This window comes from Portunus trituberculatus, chromosome 12, assembly GCF_017591435.1.
Source record: "Portunus trituberculatus isolate SZX2019 chromosome 12, ASM1759143v1, whole genome shotgun sequence".
NCBI classification, from domain to species: Eukaryota; Metazoa; Arthropoda; class Malacostraca; order Decapoda; family Portunidae; genus Portunus; species Portunus trituberculatus.
Window position 1 is genome coordinate 8,161,558 of NC_059266.1, and position 20,781 is coordinate 8,182,338.

At 42.5% G+C, this 20,781-nt stretch overlaps 3 protein-coding genes across 3 annotated transcripts in view; 1 reads left to right on the forward strand and 2 right to left on the reverse strand.

The window, feature by feature from the left end:
* Positions 1 to 222: 222 nt before the first annotated feature.
* On the forward strand, positions 223 to 1,619 carry LOC123502578 (NADH dehydrogenase [ubiquinone] 1 alpha subcomplex subunit 7-like). The gene is made up of 3 exons (XM_045251731.1): positions 223 to 399; positions 832 to 1,028; positions 1,261 to 1,619. Exons 1-3 carry the CDS (start codon positions 343 to 345, stop codon positions 1,334 to 1,336), a joined length of 330 nt encoding a protein of 109 aa, XP_045107666.1. The 5' UTR covers positions 223 to 342; the 3' UTR covers positions 1,337 to 1,619.
* A 229-nt stretch (positions 1,620 to 1,848) lies between these two features.
* Positions 1,849 to 8,956, reverse strand: LOC123502576 (ER membrane protein complex subunit 3-like). The gene is made up of 6 exons (XM_045251726.1): positions 8,924 to 8,956; positions 4,620 to 4,803; positions 4,362 to 4,462; positions 4,026 to 4,178; positions 3,343 to 3,504; positions 1,849 to 3,111 (listed from the first exon to the last, which is right to left on the reverse strand). Exons 2-6 carry the CDS (start codon positions 4,766 to 4,768, stop codon positions 2,903 to 2,905), a joined length of 774 nt encoding a protein of 257 aa, XP_045107661.1. The 5' UTR covers positions 4,769 to 4,803; positions 8,924 to 8,956; the 3' UTR covers positions 1,849 to 2,902.
* Positions 8,957 to 11,153: 2,197 nt separating this feature from the next.
* The window catches only part of LOC123502715 (diphthine--ammonia ligase-like), a 19,680-nt gene continuing 10,052 nt past the window's right edge, over positions 11,154 to 20,781 (reverse strand). Inside the window, exons 9-15 of the mRNA XM_045251939.1 lie at positions 20,647 to 20,774; positions 19,773 to 19,915; positions 19,161 to 19,340; positions 18,760 to 18,921; positions 17,572 to 17,737; positions 16,239 to 16,334; positions 11,154 to 15,700 (exon numbers count right to left, since the gene is read on the reverse strand). Coding sequence (XP_045107874.1) covers positions 15,450 to 15,700; positions 16,239 to 16,334; positions 17,572 to 17,737; positions 18,760 to 18,921; positions 19,161 to 19,340; positions 19,773 to 19,915; positions 20,647 to 20,774 — 1,126 coding nt within the window. The 3' untranslated portion in view covers positions 11,154 to 15,449. The remainder of the gene's footprint in view (positions 15,701 to 16,238; positions 16,335 to 17,571; positions 17,738 to 18,759; positions 18,922 to 19,160; positions 19,341 to 19,772; positions 19,916 to 20,646; positions 20,775 to 20,781) is intronic.

Here is a 20,781-nt window from a genome sequence, read left to right on the forward strand (position 1 = left end):
TCCTCCTCCTCCCGCTGCTTTATTGGGCCTTGTGTTAATAATGATAAATGCAAGGGAATAACCACACTGTTTTCCTAAGCCTGATAATAATGAAAAAATATAAGAGCAGCACAACTGTTTATATGCGCATAGTCCACCTAGATACGATAGCACGTCTCAGCACAAATTCCTATGTTCTCTCTGAATTTATTTTTTTTCCTGTCCTAAAAATTGAAAAGATTATATAAGTTATTCACAAGTTATTATAAGTAGATAAAAATAGAACAGCAATATTTCGGCTCCCAGAATCAGCTGAGAGGAGAACAGACATCGAAAAAGACGGCTAACAGTTAATTCATCATCATGCCGTACAGGGACGTCTCTCCTTTCTTCAGGCTCGTGCGGCAAACACTCCTTGGGGTGAGAATAATGCTGTCCAGCCCACGGTTTAGTTAGGGGAGCTAGTCTGATGGTTATATTAGTTTTGAGGCGAGGTGGTGGTCTGTCCTCGGCTCCTTTTTCATGTGATTATTAACTGGTTCATTATTTGCTGATCCACTCCAGTTCTCGGGAAGGTTCAGAACAGTTGGAACCTTTGCAGTAAAGCATGTGTGGGTTGGTAATAGGGGAGTGTTACCGGTTGCAGTGGTAATGTTAGGTTAGTTCAGGCAGATGTCAGCCATGTACTCTCAACACCCATTGGATGAAGAGAGATAAAATATGGTTCCATAATGGGGTCTTGTGCCTCCTTAATCTAATAAAGGGGCTGCAACGCTTAAATTTCCCCAACTTAACATACCTAACCGAAGTGTTTAAGAATGAGCCTGAAACTCATACTATCTCACATTGCAGAGGACTCACACCCCAGCCCTCCGTCAAGCCGACAAGGTGGGCTGCCGTTCCCAGCCCCCGCCCAGCCTGCCCAAAGGCGTCAGCTCCAGCCTCTCAGCAAATTACTACTACATGAGAGATGGCCGGCGAGCCGTCGAACCCGAGGAGGTGGTGGCCATCAACTCCTCCAGCGGCCCCACCGTGCTGCTGTCTGACGAGTGAGTGTATGCAGCCTCAGTCTCTGACACATTCCTCAAGACAAAATTACAATCACTCTTATGTTATCTCTTGTAGGGAGAGACAGGGACAGTTCAGCCACATGTCTAAGAGATGAAATCCAGGAAATTGTACATTAGTAAGGATAAAATTCTTTGTATTAAAACAAAGATGTTCATACCAATCATGTGTATGCATTACTAATACATGAATGCTTCTCTTGTATGTCTGTAGAAGTGATGCTGCCGGAGCTGTGACCATTGCAGCAAAGACGCCCAAGGTGCCGGGGGTCGTGCATCACTTTGACTGAGGCCTCTGCAGTCTGCACGGTGCACTGGGGGCTATAGTATACAGTGTTGGGGTGTACATAGTGAGTGGGGCCTTGGAGTACTGGGTCATCTGAGGTCAGGGTTACTTAGCACTTCATATTCTGTATCAGGTGTGAGTTTGTCCTGAAAGTATTTGCACCCTGTGTTCAAGAAATTATTGTACCAAAGTTTGTACAGTTTGGCAATTGTGAAAATGACACCAGATGACTACTCTAGATTTAAGATTTGCAGAATAAAGGTAATAAACTAATTAAAGTGATAAAAGTTCTTGTATTGTTTTCTCCTCACTCGCTGGAAATTAAAATATACTGCTTGCCTTTGGACAGAGAAAAATGTGATATCTGCCAGTGTGCAATAAATAAGGACTCCTGGAACTGAAATACCACTGTGGCAGACAAAAGACAAACTATCAAACTGACAAGCAAAATAATGACAAGAAGGGAAGGTGAAAGGTGACAGCCTGGGATCTTAACCTCAAAATATAACTCTCACAAATACATATCCATTTATTTTTTATTTTAACTTGACTTTGAGCCTTATAATGTAGGTACAATATTCCATTACTAATACCCTGATGAAAATAGGACTTCAACACACAGGTGAGCAGACACATACATACAAGGTACATAATGAAATCAAATAAAAAGGCTCAGTGGAATAGAGGCATGAAGAAAGAAAAGGAGACACTAGTTTTGAGATGAAAGAAGGGAGGGATGGATGATCAATAGTAAGATAGTGTACAATACTGGAGTGTATGGAATCTTTTGTAATGTATGATGGAATTGAGACCGAGGCATCAAAAAGGCTGAGAAAAAGAAAATAAAAATGACCCACTAGAAGAGTAAGTCCCATACAGGGGAAAAAATGGTGTACAAGAGTGGAGTGGACAGAAAAGAAATGGAAACTACTGTTGTGACCACTATTGAGGGATTATCAAGGCCTGAGTGTCATAATAATTAAATGGAGTTACAAGGAATAACAGGATGACATGTAGAAAAGAAAATGAAGGCTAAGGTTATTTTCCTGGAATTTGTAACCATCCCCTTCACAGCATACAAAATACAGAAGTGGAACATGTTACCTGAAAGTTCTGACATGATCACCCATACAGTAGAAAATATGACAGTCCACTTCAAATGGTTTAGTTTCAGAGCCCACTACTTGCTACACATACAATAATCTTCCCCACTAACCACTGTCCTATTTAAGTTTTGGCTCCACTCATTCCTCTGAACAAATCCTCCAACATTCATTACACAGTCTTTTCTTAAACTAATGAACAGAACAGGAAGGAAGAAGAAGGGATACTGGTTATGGGGAGTGGGAAGTAACATTTTATACTGTACAAAAAAGAAATGAGAGGGAAACTATAAAGACAGAGGGAAGGAGGAATATCGTCTAGAAAGAATAGAGTAACATCTTAAAACACTGTACAAAAAAAAGAAACGATGGGAAATTATAAAGATGGAAAAGACAATAAATATACAACACTACATCCTCAACCATCCACAAAACTACACACACACGCAACGCATAACTGTGTGAATCTAAGAAGTAGCCCCATATGACTGACCACTGCCAGACCACTCCACCTCTGCCTTCTGCAGCAGGTCTGACTCCACGTCCTTGAGGGCCCACCGGTGCTCTGCGATCTCCAGAGCCTCCCACTCTGCCTTGAACGCTGCCTTGGGGTCCTGCGGCATGGCCATTGCTGCTCCTGACATCTGCTCCTCCATAATCCGAGCCTGGTCTGCAGCTGTGAGTGGAAAAGATAGGATATGTAGACTGGCATGTGTGTGTTTGGGCGTGTGTTTGTATGTACGTACTCTTTAAAGTGGAAAGGACTCAGGACAGGACTTGTTGAGTTTATAAATGTTGTGGGTATCTGTATTCTGTGTTATAAGGAATGAAAGACCCTGGATTCAAGATATTAGTTAATACACATCACACGTCATAATTCTTTGTGATTCAGGACAGGAACACCCACCGTTGTTCTCTCCCAGGACCAGCGTGTAAATAGACCGCAGCCCAAACACGTTGAGGAAGTACCAGGAGGCGGAGGACACCCAGGAGGCATCAAGGGACACCAGCTCAATGCCTCGCTGCAGCATAGGCTTGAACCGCAGTGTGAGGGGGAACGGCACCTTGGCTGTGTGTGGCGGATGGCTCAGGTTAGACTCAGGGCAAAGGAATAACTATTTGTCTCTGCCTTAAAGGGTTACTTATAATACTGTGTGCCAATGTTGTCTGCCCATACCTATGAAGTGAGGGGCGTTGCGTGTTGGTGCAAAATATTGGAAGTTATCAAATATGCATATTATCAAAAGGATTAGGTTACGTTTAATTAGGTTGGATTAGCTTTAATTAAGACAGATTAGGTTGGGCTAATTTGGGGTTTAGTTAGGTTAGGTTAAATTTGGTTAACTTGGGTTTAGTTGGATTAGATAAAGTTTAACTTAAGATCGATTAGGTTTGGTTAATTTAGGTTAGAATAAAATTGCTTGCTGGCAAGTCCCCAAGATTGAAGAAGAAGAGACATATTTTATATTCAAAATTGTCTATAACATAAAAAATAATAAACATTACAGTTTGTACTTTGTCAAAATGCAGCATGTTCCTCCAACTGTGTAAATCAACCAAAAAAAAAAGACAATGAAGCAGGTGACGCACTGGTGACAAAGCCGGAGAAGGTCCAGTTGATCCAGCCGCCGATGGCAATCATGGGCAGCATGTTGGTGAGCTGGCCCTTCAGCATCTCCACCATCATGTTGGGGTCCGTCATGGGTTGTGGGCCGGCGGGACGCTTCACTGTCTTCAGGTAACCTACGACCAATGGGATATTTGCCTTGTGATGTAAATAATCCTTTTCTGAACACAAATTATGGTGACAGACTTCCATTATTCAACAACCATTGCCCTAACTAGCTCCCATTACAACACACGTGAGTCACTTCCCCTGCAGGACACCACCACCCCAGGGTATGGTGGAGGGCCAGGGCCACCTACCGGAGTCGTCGTTATTGAAGAAGTGTCGCCTCATGAGGAAGGACTGCTCCGGGATGTACTTGCAGTTCTCCCGCAGCATTCTGGCCCGGATCATGGCTTGGCTGAGGGGAGACCAGGCCGGTACACATCAGGGGGACAATACAGCTGGGGGGGGGGGGTCAGTGCAAAGTTATGGGTTCACACTGTGGCAGGAAGGGAAGGGAAGTAAAGGTATGGGGGTAAGGGACGGGAGGCGGGAGTGACATACTGGGCTCTCACCTGTCCTGCAGCTGTGTGAGGTCCACCTTCTTCTGCGTGGATATCAGGACACTGACGTAGTGCCTCAGGATGCCACACAGGAAGGTGATGAGCACGATGGGCAGGAACACCCATATCCTGATGTCTGAGTCCAGCAGCAGCTCCGCCATGATGGATGTTTACTACCCACTAACACGGCTGCCAACTGTTTATATATATATATATATATATATATATATATATATATATATATATATATATATATATATATATATATATATATATATATATATATATATATATATATATATATATATATATATATATATATATATATATATATATATATATATATATATATATATATATATATATATATATATATATATATATATATATATATATATATATATATATATATATATATATATATATATATATATATATATATATATATATATATATATATATATATATATATACACACACACACACACACACGTATTCTCATGTATATCTATCCTTTTATCTATCAATTTGTCTAACCACAAATCTGTCTATTTATATTTATTTGTCTATCCACCTACCAATCCATCTACCTTTTTATCTATCTATCCATCAACCGATCAAATTACCTACTTACATAACTTCTTATTTGTAGTGATGGGCGAACCGAGTACTTTCTGCAAACCGTGTATTTCGGTATTGATTACACTGTGAAACCGAGTAAACCGAGTACGAAATTATTACTTTTCACTAACCTAACTTAACGTAAGGGAGAGAATCGTGTAAGAAAACTAATCTCTTGGTGTAGTTAGACTGAGGTTTTTAACTTCTTCTGTACAAGGTAGGCCGTATATCATGAGACCATGTTTCACTTGACTTTCAATGTTACTATATGAGAATGTGAATTACGTGCATGCACTTATAGTTGACATTAGCAGATAATTTCTTACTTGATATAACTAAAATAGAGAAAAGTAATAGTATAATGGATATAGAATGCCAGAAGCTTATCATAGCGGGGCTCAGCGTCACGGGTCTCCACCCTCCCTGCCTCTACCTCCTTACTCCTCCTCCTCTCTTCTTCCTATAACTCCTTACCCCTCCTCCATCCACTTCCCTCTCATTCCTTTCTCTCTCTCTCTCTCTCTCTCTCTCTCTCTCTCTCTCTCTCTCTCTCTCTCTCTCTCTCCTAAAGGTCATGTCACATTACTTGACCCTGTTTTATTCCACTTCGACCAATAGAGTTGCCTCCTTTTCGCGCCTTCACTTTCCTTCCAATCTCCCCATTGATGAGAGAGAGAGAGAGAGAGAGAGAGAGAGAGAGAGAGAGAGAGCTATTCCATTCACGTGCAGCGATACAAGTGGAAATATGTAATAGGTGAAAACAATTTGATGTGTAGGCATTGTTTTCAGTAAGATCTCAACCACACACAGTGACTTGCATACACTTATTCATTGGGGTTAACTAGTATCAAAGCTATTTAGGGTGTGCGTTGTTGTAGCCCCTTCAGTAACAGGACGCGTTTCCCTATGCATTCTGCTATTTGGTGATTTTATACAGCTTCAGAAACTTATGTGGGGGATTAAAATAGTGACCTAAATAGACCCTTCCTAATGTCAATAAAATCGCCTAATCAAACCCAAAAATCAAGGTAAAAGAATTGCGAGGAGCCTTGATTTGTTCTCGCCAGCCACTCCACGAACGACGATGGAAAGTGGAAACATGTTGGGTGAAAACAAGGCGCTGTGTTGTTACTGTTGTCGTCCATAAACTCTCAATCTATCTCTGTGGGCACTGTTGTCATTAAGATCTCCAGCACTGAATTACCGCCATGCACTCAGTTATGGGCGTCTGAGTGAGTCGAGTCTAATCCCTTAAGTGGCATTTTTACGATAGTTTGTGTGTGATTAGATGATTTTGCTTACAATAAGAAGGGTCTACGGTGTCAGAGATTAATGGCCAGTTTTCACTATTTTAATCCCCACATAAGTTTGTGAAGCTGTATAAAATCATTGAGTAATAGCCAGAATAAATATGAAAACACGTCATGTTACTGCAGGGGTTAACACGGCGGGGCGAGGCGAGGCGATAGAGGCACCTTGCTTTGCTCCGGGCTATGTGTTTCCTACATATAATAGCTTCCCCTTGCTCAATAAGCGCTAAGAATAGGACACATTTCGCTATACACTATTACTTGCAGTTTGTGTTGACAGACTAGGATAATAAAGAGGGACGCCAGAGATGAAACGTATACAGAACGGTGAAATAACGACACACACACACACACACACACACACACACACAGTCTGGGTCCTATCCGAAGATCTGTCTATGTGCTCTGAGCTTGTTCAGTAATGGGGAAGGCTGGCTGGGTGACTACCGGGCGACCATAGTGAATCACACACACACACACGCACGCTAAGTACCATGAAAGAAAAGGACACACACTCACACAGCCACCTCCCCCTCCAACACCCTCCAGCTGGGAGCTGGGTGTCAGTGGTTCCAGCTGGTGGGCTCCCCCATAACGAAAGATAAAGGCAACACACACACACACACACACACACACACACACACAGTCTCAGTCCTATCCGAAGATCGCTCTATGAGCTCTGAGCTTGCTCCGTAATGTGGAAGGCTGGCTGGGTGACTACCGGGCAACCATAGTGAATTACACACACACGCTAAGTACCATGAAAGAAAATGACACACACACACACACACACACACACACACACACACACACAGCCACTTTCCCCTCCAACACCCTCCAGCTGGGAGCTGGGTGTCAGTGGTTCCAGCTGGTGGGCTCCCTCATAACGAAAGATAAGGCAACACACATACACACACACACAGTCTCAGTCCTATCCGAAGATCGCTCTACGAGCGTAATGGGGAAGGCTGGCTGGGTGACTACCGGGCGACCATAGTGAATTACACACACACACACACACACACACACACACACACACACACACACACACACACACTGACCACACACACACACAGCCACCTTTCCCTCCAACACCCTCCAGCTGGGAGCTGGGTGTCAGTGGTTCCAGCTGGTGGGCTCCCTCATAACGAAAGATAAGGCAACACACACACACACACACACACACACACACACACACACACACACACACACACACACACACACACACACACACACACACACACCCACCCCACACCCTCGGGCCTGGAGCCAGGTATCGGCCTGGGTCCAGCCGGGGGTGGGGGGTCGGCCCTCCCTTGATGACGTCACATATATTCGTTACGCAAATCATTTTGAAAATGAGGATTCCCAAAAAGGCAGCTGGACACGAATGTTATAAAAATTCTGACTCGTTATCAATCGAAACTAACTTCTAAAATACAAAAACATTGCCGAGAAAAGGAATAATAAAAATAGCTCAAAAATATACTAAATAAAGTATTAGAACTTCGACTTGCTTAAACACAATTTCAAAGCCCACCAATTTCATTCAACTGAATCGATAACGTTTTTCAAAAATTATGACTATCATTTCGATATATCAAAACCTGGCAACTCGCCCTATTAGAAAAATAATATTTAAAAATGACGTTGTTTACAATATTAACAGGACTACATATCATTCTTAAAGTCCACATCTTTAACTTCTCAGGAGCCTTGCACACTTTTCTCATGATAAACCATCTTTTGAAAACACAAACACTTCGCTACAACCTCAAATAAAAAATCACAGATAGCGGAGGTAAAAATTTTAGCGTATTTTGGCCCTCCCATTCAAGTCATAAACACCCTCTACATCACCGTACTTCACTCAACTCAAGCATGGAAGACACGTAAAACACTGCGAACTATCATTAGAAACCCTTAAAAGGCACTTGTGACTCGAAATAAATGAACTGAGACAAATATAAATAATAGTGGAAGTCGAGCATCTGGGACCGGCATTTTGGGCGGGAGCTGGTGATGACGTCACAGCCTGGGGCTCGTGACGTCATGGGTAGGCCCGCTTCTTCTCACTGAGCCTCCATAGCACACAAATCAGGTAATTGCGGATATATCTCAACAACTGACATGAAAGATTAGGCCTATGGGTCCACTTTGTGACCTGTCTGGCCTGTAATGAGTGAGAGATGAGGCAGATAATGGCTGAGAGAGAGGCGGCGGGTCAGGGGATCGGTTTGTTTACGTTTTCAAGATTTGAATTATTTGGTTTTTATAAGTATGTGCAGGTGTTAGTTCACTGATATGTTGTCCTGGAGGTTACCAACGTTAGGTTATGACATGGCACCACCGTGAAATGATGAGTTACACCAATATATTACTTACGTTAGCCAAAGACTGCTCGGCGGCGGCTGTTCGTGTCACTAGCAGGCACCGACACTCCACTGTCCATTTTGTGTCCTCAACCAAGTTTAAATAGTTAACCTCTGATTACTGAGAGGCTACACACACAATATTCTCTTCGCTACTATAGATATCACTATTATCGGTATCTTCATCTCCACCACTCACTGTCCCTCACGGCCAGCGCCTTGTCCTGCCAAGTGCAGAGCGGCTCACGGACTGGTGGGCAAATTCCGGTAATACTGGTACCAGCCTTAACGGTATTGTACCGGTAAATAGCCGAAACGGTACTGAGCACGTATACAGCGTGGAGGTGGCTCAAGGCGAGCGGTGATGGGTAAGAGTGAGTCATTCTCACTCTCGGTACCGCTCCACACTGGTACCGACTGGCTGCCCTGGCGCGTCGGCGCGGTCTCGGTAGCTCGGCGAGACGCGTCTGTACTTGTACGACTGAATGTGCCGGCATCATTTCCGGTACCGCTTGACGCTTGTACCGTCTAGCGTCTGTGCCGGGACTCTGCTGCTTCCTACCGCTAAGAATGAATAATATGTCGGCACCACACGGCGGATCGGTGGCCGGGACGGGTGCCGGTCTGGCGGACTGGCGTCTGGCGGTGCAGTAACACTGCAGTTGGCCGGCATTTTACCATTGCATTTCTACTTCTACTACTACTACTATTACTGCTACTTCTATTACTACTATTACTGCTGTTGCTGCTGCTGCTGCTGTTGCTACTGCTACTGCTACTGCTACTGCTACTGCTACTGCTACTACTACTACTACTACTACTACTGCTGCTGCTACTACTACTACTACTACTACTACTACTACTACTACTATTACTACTACTACTACTACTACTACTACTACTACTACTACTACTACACATAGGATTAAGTGTACAAATACTACAGACAAGCCCAAATTATCTCATCCCGCTTAGGAATCAAATGCGGGGTCTCTCAGTTGTGTGAGGAAGGTGTCAAGTCAACTGTCAGCATCCCTATAGATTTGCTCATTCGTCCTTGACGGCTGAGGCCGTTAGGGATAGTTAGTGCCGTTATTTTTCATCAACCGTGGCATAGTGCTGCATCATTTTATGTCTGTCTGTCTCTGATATATATAATGCATTACCAAATTTTCATCATATTGATTATCTTCTTGTGTATGTAGTATGTATGTATGTATGCATGTACTCATGATAATAAAAACAAAATAATTGTGGTCAATGGTCAATACTCATTGATAACTGACTCAGTGATACCACTCTTTCTTCAGTTTCCGGCCGCATGGGACTCCCGTCCCGGTAAGGTGTCAATACCATTAACGTCTCAGTAGTCTCGGTACGCTCCTACTGGTACTGATACTGAGTGTGCCGCGCTGGCCGCGCTCACCCTGGCCTTCCTCTCATCACGTGCGATACCCCAAGCATCGCCATACAATCACAAATTTCATCAGTTAGTCTGTTACATATTGCATGATGATTATGAAGGCACATGTGGATAGATGAAACTCCTTAGCTATAGCTGTAAGGAAAAGTTAATTCAGTAAATGAGAAATAAAGCTATAAACCAGCAGCCAGGGTGACCATTAGATTGAAAAGTGCAAGAGATGACAGGCAAGGACTCTGAATGACATATCATGAAGGAAGAGAAAATGAAATGAGATGATTAAGGAGGAACGTGTGGGACAGCAACACACCTGGATGAAGTTATCGATGGATGCCAGGGAAGCAAGCAGTCAGGAGGATAATGGAGAAGTACTGGTGTAGGAGTATCAGACAGGAGGAGGAGGAAAAAAAAAGTCCATTTGCAGTCAGTTTAGGGAAATGCATGATGTTGAGACAGAGGAGCAAGACAGTGTTAGCAGTAGTGTTGTATGATGTTCCTTACCCTATCTAATATTTAGATAGAGGAGTTGAGAACAAGGAATAGGATGTGAGTGAAGAGTGTAAAAGTTGTGGATAGGAGATTAAGATGTCTAGCCGATGCTGCTGACATGTGCCAAGGGCAGAGAGCAAGGCAGACCTGAAGGAGTTGTTGCATGTAGCTAACATCTACGGACAAGTCACAGTACTATTTGAAGAAACACAACATACTATAGTATGTAATCTTGTATGTAGACCTACCTGACACACTTTAAGGGTAAAAAAGACCCGAAGTACAATTAGGCAACACATACACAAGAACAGGGACACAATCAAAGCCAGCACCAGTATAATTCTTATATAATTTGGCATCTTAAATGAGTATACAACAATGGTCACTAAAAACCGACATATGAAAAGCTCCATAAAAACTGCGGGTTCCGGGATTTCTTATACACTGATGATGGGCGCGTGTGATGGGGTGCATGTGTCGGGGTGAGCGATGGGGTGGGTGATGATGGCCTGAGTGGTGATGAAGAGTTCTACAAAGCCGTGAGACAACCCAGGGTGGCAGGGCTGGTCACAGAAACAGTCCAGTGTGGCACAGCATGGCACAGAGGCCCTCTAAGTAGCCCTAGCACACCAGTCTTTCCAATAAGCTGGCTGGTCACGCTCCCAGTGCCTGGCGTGGGTGGGGGTCATGAGTGGCACTGGCAGAGGGCACCAGGCCACGCAGGGAAGAGGCACCAGTATGAAAGGTAAGTAGGTAATTCTGCCCAGTTTTTCTTTAACAGGTATCATTTTACAAGCCCCAATCTCTCCCTAATTATCAATTTCTCTCATGCTACTCTCATAACCCTTAATTTTTTTTTGTCTATCCGTATCTAATCTATCTAACTGTATCTCATACCTCATGCCTCTCCTTCTTATCTGCTCCAATACATCTCAACTCCTATCTAAGTATATCTGACATGCCTTCTCTGAAAATGTTCCTTACTCAAAATAGCACATCAAATATTATTCCAAATCAATACATATCTGTAACTCATCCAAACTTTCTTCCTCATCAACAGAAACCAAATTACAACCAATTCACTCAAACTTCCAACTTGATCAGTACAAAACTTAACTACCGGTTCACCCAAACTCACTTCAAAATCAACACAAACCTAACTCAAAGCACATCAAACATTTCATTCAGGTATGTAGTGACAAATTCTCTAATCTCACATCCTCAAGAGAGTTGGGACTTGGAAGAGGATCCTACAGCAAGAAAAAAGGAAGGATGTTTAGGGTTCCACAGTCCAGTATTCAAGAGTGCCAGTGTGAGGCAGCCCAGTGCCACTCCACCTACAGTGCCTGGCTTTCTCACAGACCCCACAGCCTTGCCACACTGTTGAGCAAGTCTAAATGGCTGCCGAAAAACACAATTTCAGAGTAGCAGGCATTTTTTGAAGGGGGAATTATGCAGATGCAATTTATTTTATCGTTTAGTTGTGCGTTGAAATGCATGCTCTCTCTTTCTCTCAAGATTTTTTGTTCTATAAATCTAGTTGTGTAGTTTAGTGAAGCTTAATCTGCTTTTTTTAATTTCTTAAACTCAGTGGGCAGAGGCTGAGTTAAATGTACAAAATAAACAAAATTATACACCATCATGGCTTCAACGAACACGAGGAGAAATATTAATGAAAGTCTCTCTCTCTCTCTCTCTCTCTCTCTCTCTCTCTCTCTCTCTCTCTCTCTCTCTCTCTCTCTCTCTCATCCATTCACTCACATCAATCACTTTTAATTTACTATAAACCTATTTATATAGTCAATTTCTCCCAGTTCATCTCAATTCTTCTTCTATTTATTATATTTTCAATGTATCTTAATATCTTTTCTATTTTTCACTTTATCACTTTTATTCGATGGGTTTTCCCTGTATGGGAGGTGGCTTTCTCCTTATAACAATGTCTTAAGTATCTTTAGCAATACATACACAAATACAACTTTTAATTCTTCACAATCATCTTTACCTTTATTTCTCACTTGATTTTCTTTCTTTCATTCATATATTTCTTTAATTCAGTCAATAATTCATCACCATCATGTCCACTAATTTTCTTTCTCACTTTCATAACACAGTTTTTCCATCATTATCTTTATCACTACCAGCATTTGCTTCCTTCATGTGTTAAATGTGATACACTCTCCTCTCTTCTTTCATTCATCTGATCTATTCTTCTTTTCTGATCTCCTTCAAGACAAAAACATTTCATTACTATCTACTCATCCTTCCTTCCTTCTTTCATTCACCTTATACAAGTTTCTATTCATATATTCTTCACTCACACAAGAACATTTTACTACAATCAACTCTTCAAAAACTTAACTCATCTGTCACTCATACATTTTCCCAATACTCATCATTCTATTCACTTTCCAACAATATTTCATCATTACCAACCCTTCCTTTGTTTAATCACTCAATCAATCATTCCTCCTCCCTGCCACACACTCACACAGCCACAGAAAGCAAGTATAATACTGTTCATGACATATTATAACGCATGGCAGTCTCCTAGTCACAAATACTACCTCATATATTAATTCTGCATTCCATCTCATCTATCTCGCAACTTATCATCAAATATTCCCAGTAAACACCCGGTAATATTGAAACTGGATGCATTTCTGGAAGGTTTATCCCTGCTAGTTGGTGAAAATATATATATAAGACTAGTTACAAGCAGCAATATGATAATGATGATAATAATTCACACTTTTTTTTCGAACTGCAGACCAGATTATGAAAAGTCTGGCTCAGTTGGTAATGATAACACAGTAGTAACATTGGTAGTGGTAGTAGCTGAAGTGTAGTACGTAATAGTAGTAGTAGTAGTAATAATAGTGATGGTGTTTCTTAAGTTTCAATGCTAGTCTCTCTCTCACTCTCTCTCGGTGCTATTAAACATTAACTCTTCCGGCATCACACATTTTCTAACATCTCTGTAACTCACTCTCTCACTCTCAGTCTCTCTCTTGTCTCTGCACTCCCTCTCTTTGGCATTGGGTGTGTGGGGAGGTGTTCATCACAGCAGGAGCAGGTGGTGGAGGTGGCAGCTGAAGAGATCCTTGTGGTAATGGCGGTGACAGTGGTGTTGGTGGTGGTGGTGGTGGTGGTGGTGATGACAGCACTTTGCAGCACAGATCAGAGGATGACACACAAGAGAAGGAGGTTTTAGTGTCTGTAATAGTGGATAGGGAGACAGGAGGGAAGAACAGGGGAGTGACTAGGGCAAATGTAGGCAGTGAGAAGAGAAAGGCAGTGTACTGACTTGAGAATGTACAGTTAGCTAGAGGAGACCGAGAGGGAAGAGTGAAGAAGTGAATTGGACTGACTGAGAAGAGACTGCCAAAAGAGAATGAGAAGAGTGACTGGAAAAGAACAGTTAATCAAAGGAGGAGAGAGACTGGAATGACAAGCAATACACACACTGAGAGCCAATCAAAGGAAGAGGAAAAGAAAGGTGTAAATTATAATGAAGTGAGGAAAAAGAAGATAGAGTCACAAAGAAAGGAGTGTAGTCAGTTGGAGGAGAGAAAGAGGAGGAGAAAAACAGTAGAGTAACTAAATAAAGGATGAAATAAACTAGAGAGGTGAGGAGTCACTTAGAAGAAATAGAAACAAAGATAACATAAGTAGAAGAAAAGAACACTGCAATAATTAAGAAAAGAATAAAGATGGACAGCCAAAGAAGAAAAAATGAGACCTGAAAAAAGGACACATATAAATGGAAGAGGGAAAAAACACAGGGGAATGACAAAAAGAGCAATAGTTTCTGTCGTAGTGGAAAGAGAAAGAGGAGTGGCCGAGAGAGGAGTGAGAGAGGAGTTGGGAGTGGAGGAGTGTGGTTCATGACTAGATGGAGGGCAGGAGAGTGATGCTATAGAGAGAAAGTGAGAAGAAAACTGAATAACAAGGTGATAAGGAGGAAGAGAAGGATGGTGTAAGAGCAAGAGGTGATAAAAGGATAAAGAGGGATAAAAAAGGGAAGTCGAAACGTAAAACAAAGGATAGCAACCAATAGCGAGGAGGAAAACAGAGTGAAATGCTTGAAAAGAAGCAGGAAGACATGCCGAGGGGTAAAAAAGAATGAGAACGAGGAATGCATGAGGGAATGGTGGAAGGAAGCAAAAAGACAAAATAAAGGATAGAAACAAGGAAGCAAGCAAAAGATATAATAAAAATGAAAGCAAAAAAAACATGATAATAATACAGAAACATTGAAATAACTAAGGACTGATAAAGATAATGAAAAACAAATAAATAAATAGATGTAAGAGTGACACTAAGAGAAACATGGAAAGAAAATGAAAGATAGATAAACATGAGAAAAAAAAATACATGAGTGACAAGAGAAACAATGGAAAAAAAAGGAAGAATACAGAAAGATAAAGAGAAAATAGAAGCATGAAGATATAAGAGAGGCAGACAAAAAGAAATAACGAAAAAAAAAGGAGAGATAAAAATAACAAAAAGAAAAAAGAGACCAGACAAACAGAAAAAAAAGGAAGAACAGAAACAAGAAAAATATAAAGGAAAAGATGAAGATAATGAAAATAACAGAAGAAAAACTATAAGTGGCTTGAGGCGATTAATGGCGAGTCGCAGCAAGGGCAAGGAGTGTGTGCTTATCCTCCACCGCCAGCACCGGCACCAGGGACACTGCCACCAACTCCTGGGGCACGGCGGCAGTGATGGCCTGCTGCAGGAGGGTGCGGGAGAGGCGGCCACTCCTGTAGTAGAGGATGAGGCTGAGCGGCGTACAGGTGTCAGCCTTGGTGAGTGTGTACTGAATCACCTCCTCCAGAATCTCCAGTGTCAAGTCCTCCCAGGAAAAACAGCCTGGAAATGAGGAGAAAAAAGTGGTTAGGTTAACTTATGGTTAGGTGAAGAGAAATTAGGTTAGGTTAGGTTGCAGTTAGGTTAGAATATAGTAGACAGAGTTCTTAGGTTAGGTTAAGTTGCATTAGGTTAAATTACAGTTAGGTTAAGTTAGATTACGTTAAGTTATGGTGTGACAGTAGGGAACAAGGAGAAAAGTTATGATACTTAGAAAAGGAAGTAGAAATATATGACTGTTAGGTTAGGCTAAGTTAGATTAGGTTAGGTTAGGTTAGAATGCAATAGTAGGGAACAAGGGAAAAAAGAAAGGCAATACTTAGGAAATGGGGTAAAAAATGGTGGCTGTAGTTATGGTAGGCTATAATTAGTGAGGGAAATAATATATAAAAAAAAAAGGATGATTATAAGTAAGATCAACCAGAAAATTGGGAGAAATAAAAGTTTGGTTACAGTTTTTATAATATCGCAATGTTTAACTAATCTACATCCTCTCAAACACCCAAGCTCCCACAGTCCATGAACCCTCCGCCACACTCACTCGCCACAGTGTTGACAGCACACACAGAGTTGTCATGGTACCACCGCCGCCGCAGCCGCACATTGACGTTGCCCCTCGTGTAGCCCTTCTCCTCATCTGCAGGCGACACACACATAACATAACACATAACACATCATTTTTGGTTTCTACTTCGTGTTTTTTTAATTTTTCACGGATATTTTTGGGCTAAAGGGATACTTTTTTGTGGGACCTCCTATCTCAGAGCCCACCCGCTAGGAAACTGTTGTCCCGAGTGAGGAAGCTCAACCTACACTCGGACTGTGGACAGGATTCGAACCCGTGTGCTTGGAGACCCCTCGGACCCCAAAGCACACATGGTTCCACTGTACCACGGCGAAATGGAATGGTGGTGCTGGTGTGGTGAACGTGTGAGGGTGATGAGGAAGAACATAAGGAGGTACACATAATGGTGATGCTTTTGTGGTGACAATGTAAAGGTGATGAGTGAGAATATGAGCAAGGACAGAATGGTGATGCTTGTTTGGTGACAGTGTAAAGGTGATGGGAAAGAGAGTAGAGAGATGGAATGGTTAGGTTAGGTTAGGGTGGTGTCTATATGGTGACAGTGTAAGGGTGAATGGAAAGAATATAAGCACTGACAGAATAGTGGTGCTATGTGGTGACAGTGTAAGAGTAGTGGGAAAGAGCACAGAGAGATGGAATGGTGGTGACTGTGTAGTGACAATTTGAGGGTAATGGGAGAGAATATGATGGAGAGAATGGTGGTGAAAAATACATAGTCTGATAGTGATGGTAAGGTAAAGTAGAACAAGATACAATATGAACAATTTTGAACCACTAATCACTCACGACATGGTAGTGGTGGTGATGTTATTGGTGGTGGAAAGTAAACAGGAATGGTTGTGAAAGTGACGAGGAAAAAGTAAGACAAATTGTGATAGAGAGGAGCCATAAATCACTCAAAGCATGGTAGCAATAGGGATATTAATTTAATGGTAGTTATGGTGATATAAATGGTGATATTAATGGAAATGGTGGTGATATTAATGGTAGAGATGGTGATAATAATGGTAGAGATGGTGATAATACTGGTAGTGATGGTGATATTAATAGTAGCGATGGTGTTACTAATGGTAGTGGTGGTGGTGTCAGTAGCAGTGGTGGTGACAATAACGGTAACAATGGTGTTATTAATAGTAGTGCTGGTGATATTAATGGTGGTGATGGTGGTGTTAATAGTAGTGGTGGTGATAATAATGGTAGCAATGGTGTTATTAATAGTAGTGCTGGTGATATCAATGGTGATATTAATGGTAGCAATGGTGTTATAATAGTAATGCTGGACACTCACACTCAAACTTGTTATTCTCCACACACGCCCAGGTCTGCCACTCCACCAGGGCACCGCGGGGCAGGGCCGGCACCACCACATAGGTAGAGATCTGTGATTCACTAAGGCGGGCCATCATGCGACGCGCCACACCCACATCTGATAGCCGCGTCACAAAGCACACACCCTGCAGAGGAAGAGGAGTACCTAGTCACCTGTTGTGTTTATTTGTCCCAGGCTTTTGATTGATTCTTTTGATCTTTTTTGAAGTCTGCAATTCCAGTGGGCCTTTTTTTTTTTTTTTTCTAATTCATTTATTTTAGCTTTGGCAGTTCTCCCTCTTACATAAAAAAATATAATTGAGTACAGGTGATTGTGAGTTATAAATGTTTCGGTGAGTGAGAGACTGAGTATACATAGTGATCTCCTGTGTTCATATTAGAGGAACAGAGGTTTGAATTGCAACTTTTCAATCTATAAGTCTTTTCAGCTATTTTGATTTTTTGACCAGGTTTATGAATGAAGAATAAATAAGAAAAGTGAAAAATAATCTATAAATAATAAAAATGTGTCAAAGAATCTTCAACTTCCTGCCGTTTTTGAACGACATACAAACCACCAAGTCTTTAAGGAACAAACAGTACATTATTCATTGCCAAATTTACATAGAACACCAAACTTTCACAATATTACAGATACATTTTAAAACACCAAGGAAAGCACAGTCACTCCATCCATCCACACACCTAACACACCCACAAACCCAAATACCACACACACACACACACTCACACATCAACACACACACACACACACACACACACACACACACACACACACACACACACACACACACACACACACACAACACCAAGACATCCACAAATACCACGACACTCACACACCACACACACTCACACACACACACACACACACACACACACACACACACACACACACACACACACACACACAACACCAAGACATCCACATGCACCCACACACACACACCTAACACACACCCATACACGTGCACAATAAGACACCCACACACTCATACACTCGCACACCAAGACATCCACACATGCATACCAAAACACCCACACACACCCAACACACTCACACCTACCCACACCCACACCCACACATTCACACACTAACACACCAAGACACCCATACACCCATGAACCCACACACATACACACACACCTGCACCACAGCCCTGATATCTGAGGTGGGCACGACGGCAGTGATGACTCGAGACACATGGCGAAGGGCAAGTCTAGCCTGGACCTCCACGCCGCCCGCCACCACCTGCATCGTCCCCGGCACCATCCCTATCATGCCGGCCACCACCACCACACCACCCACCTGCAGGAAGAATAGGGAATGGAGAATGGGTAATGTGTGTGTGTGTGTGTGTGTGTGTGTGTGTGTGTGTGTGTGTGTGTGTGTGTGTGTGTGTGTGTGTGTGTGTGTGTGTGTGTGTGTGTGTGTGTGTGTGTCTCTTTCTGTTTCTCTCTCTATTATCTCAACTCTAACTAACTCACCAACACCCTCCAACACCCATCAACACCCACTAACACCCACCAACACCCACAAACACCCACCTTTACTGCCTGACTGTAGGGCCCAATATTCGCCGGGGCCCAGTGAGAGATTCCCTGGACATGCATGGTGGTGCGGGAGGCAGGGTGCAGCTGATCCCCCTCCTCCTCCTCTGTGGTGACGTGACTCTGCCTCCACGCACACACATCCAGCTGTACCCTCACCTGGCTTGGCAGTGGGACCTAGAATACACAGACATATGTATACTGTATGTTGAAGAGAGAGGTTTTGAGATAAGCTTTAAGATGTTTAGTAATATAATTTTTGACTTTTTCACACACACACACACACACACACATAAAAATAAAAGTTAAGGAGATATAAAGTGAAGAAAGGGAGGCAGAGGAGTACATAGTGAGGCAGGGCAGTCAGGAGCAGCTGGAATAAAGTGATTTTGAGACCAGCTAGGCAAAGTGAAGGCAAATACGAGCAACCTTACAAACTATATACATAAAAAAAAAAAAAAAAAAAAAAAATGAAAAAGGAGATGAGATATATAGATAGAATGAACCAAGAAGAGACCACACAAACCCTCCCATTCCAAAAATACCTCTCCCATTCCCTCCCAGTCCCTCCCGCTCCCTCTCCCGTGGCCCCATCCCAGTGCTACCTACCTCTACACAAACTCTAACAGGAGGGTTGACAGAGAAGTGTCTGATATACTGGTTATTGAGCTGGGCATAATCACTCATGTCTTGTACGTACATCTTGACGCTCACCACGTGCCGCACTGCCATATCCTCCCCCGCCAGGAGCTCTGAAGGAGGGAATGGGGATTGAAAACTGTAGATCTGAAGGAGGGAAGGGGTATTGAAAACTGTAATTCTAAAGAAGGGAAGAGGTATTGAAAACTGTAGCTCTGAAGAAGGGAAGTGGATTGAAAACTGTAGCTCTGAAGAAGGGCAGGGGATTGAAAACTGTAGGAGCTCTGAAGAAGGGAACAGGAAATGGAAACAGTAATGGTAAGGATGTGGGTTAGCATTTTATTTCCTTATTTTTGTTAGTCAAGCTGGGATTCAAATATATTAGGATAAATTAGAGTGTGTTTAGTTGGTCTTTAGTGACTGTTACTTTGCAATTTTGGTCAAGAAGATACAGTATTTTAATGTGTGAATGTGTGGCAGTGTTTTCCTTCACACTCTTGCTGTTTATGCTGTGCCTTCTCTTCATGATGTTTAGTTCATTCTTACTGTGCAATTGTGAAGGTTTTAGGCAATGAGAGACAATGTACTAGTGTGTAAGTGTGTGGCAGTATGTTCCTACTTCACACTTTCACAGAAGAAGACAATGCATCAATGTGTGAGTGTGTGGCAGTGTGTTATTAGCTCACACTTTCACACAAGGAGACAAAGCATCAGTGTGTAAGTGTGTGGCGGTGTATCATTAGCTCACACAAGGAGAGAATGCATCAGTGTGTGAGTGTGTGGCAGTGTGTTCCTACTTCACACTTTTGCACAGTTAAGATAACATGTCTCTGAATCTTCTCACCTTTTAGCTTCAGTAGAGCATCTTCAGCAGAGGCAGAGGAGATGGTGGAGATGAAGGAGAATCCAGTGGGGGTGCGAACTAGCGGGTAGTGGTCTCCCTCTCCCTCCCAGGCCTCCTCCTCCTCACCGCTGTGCC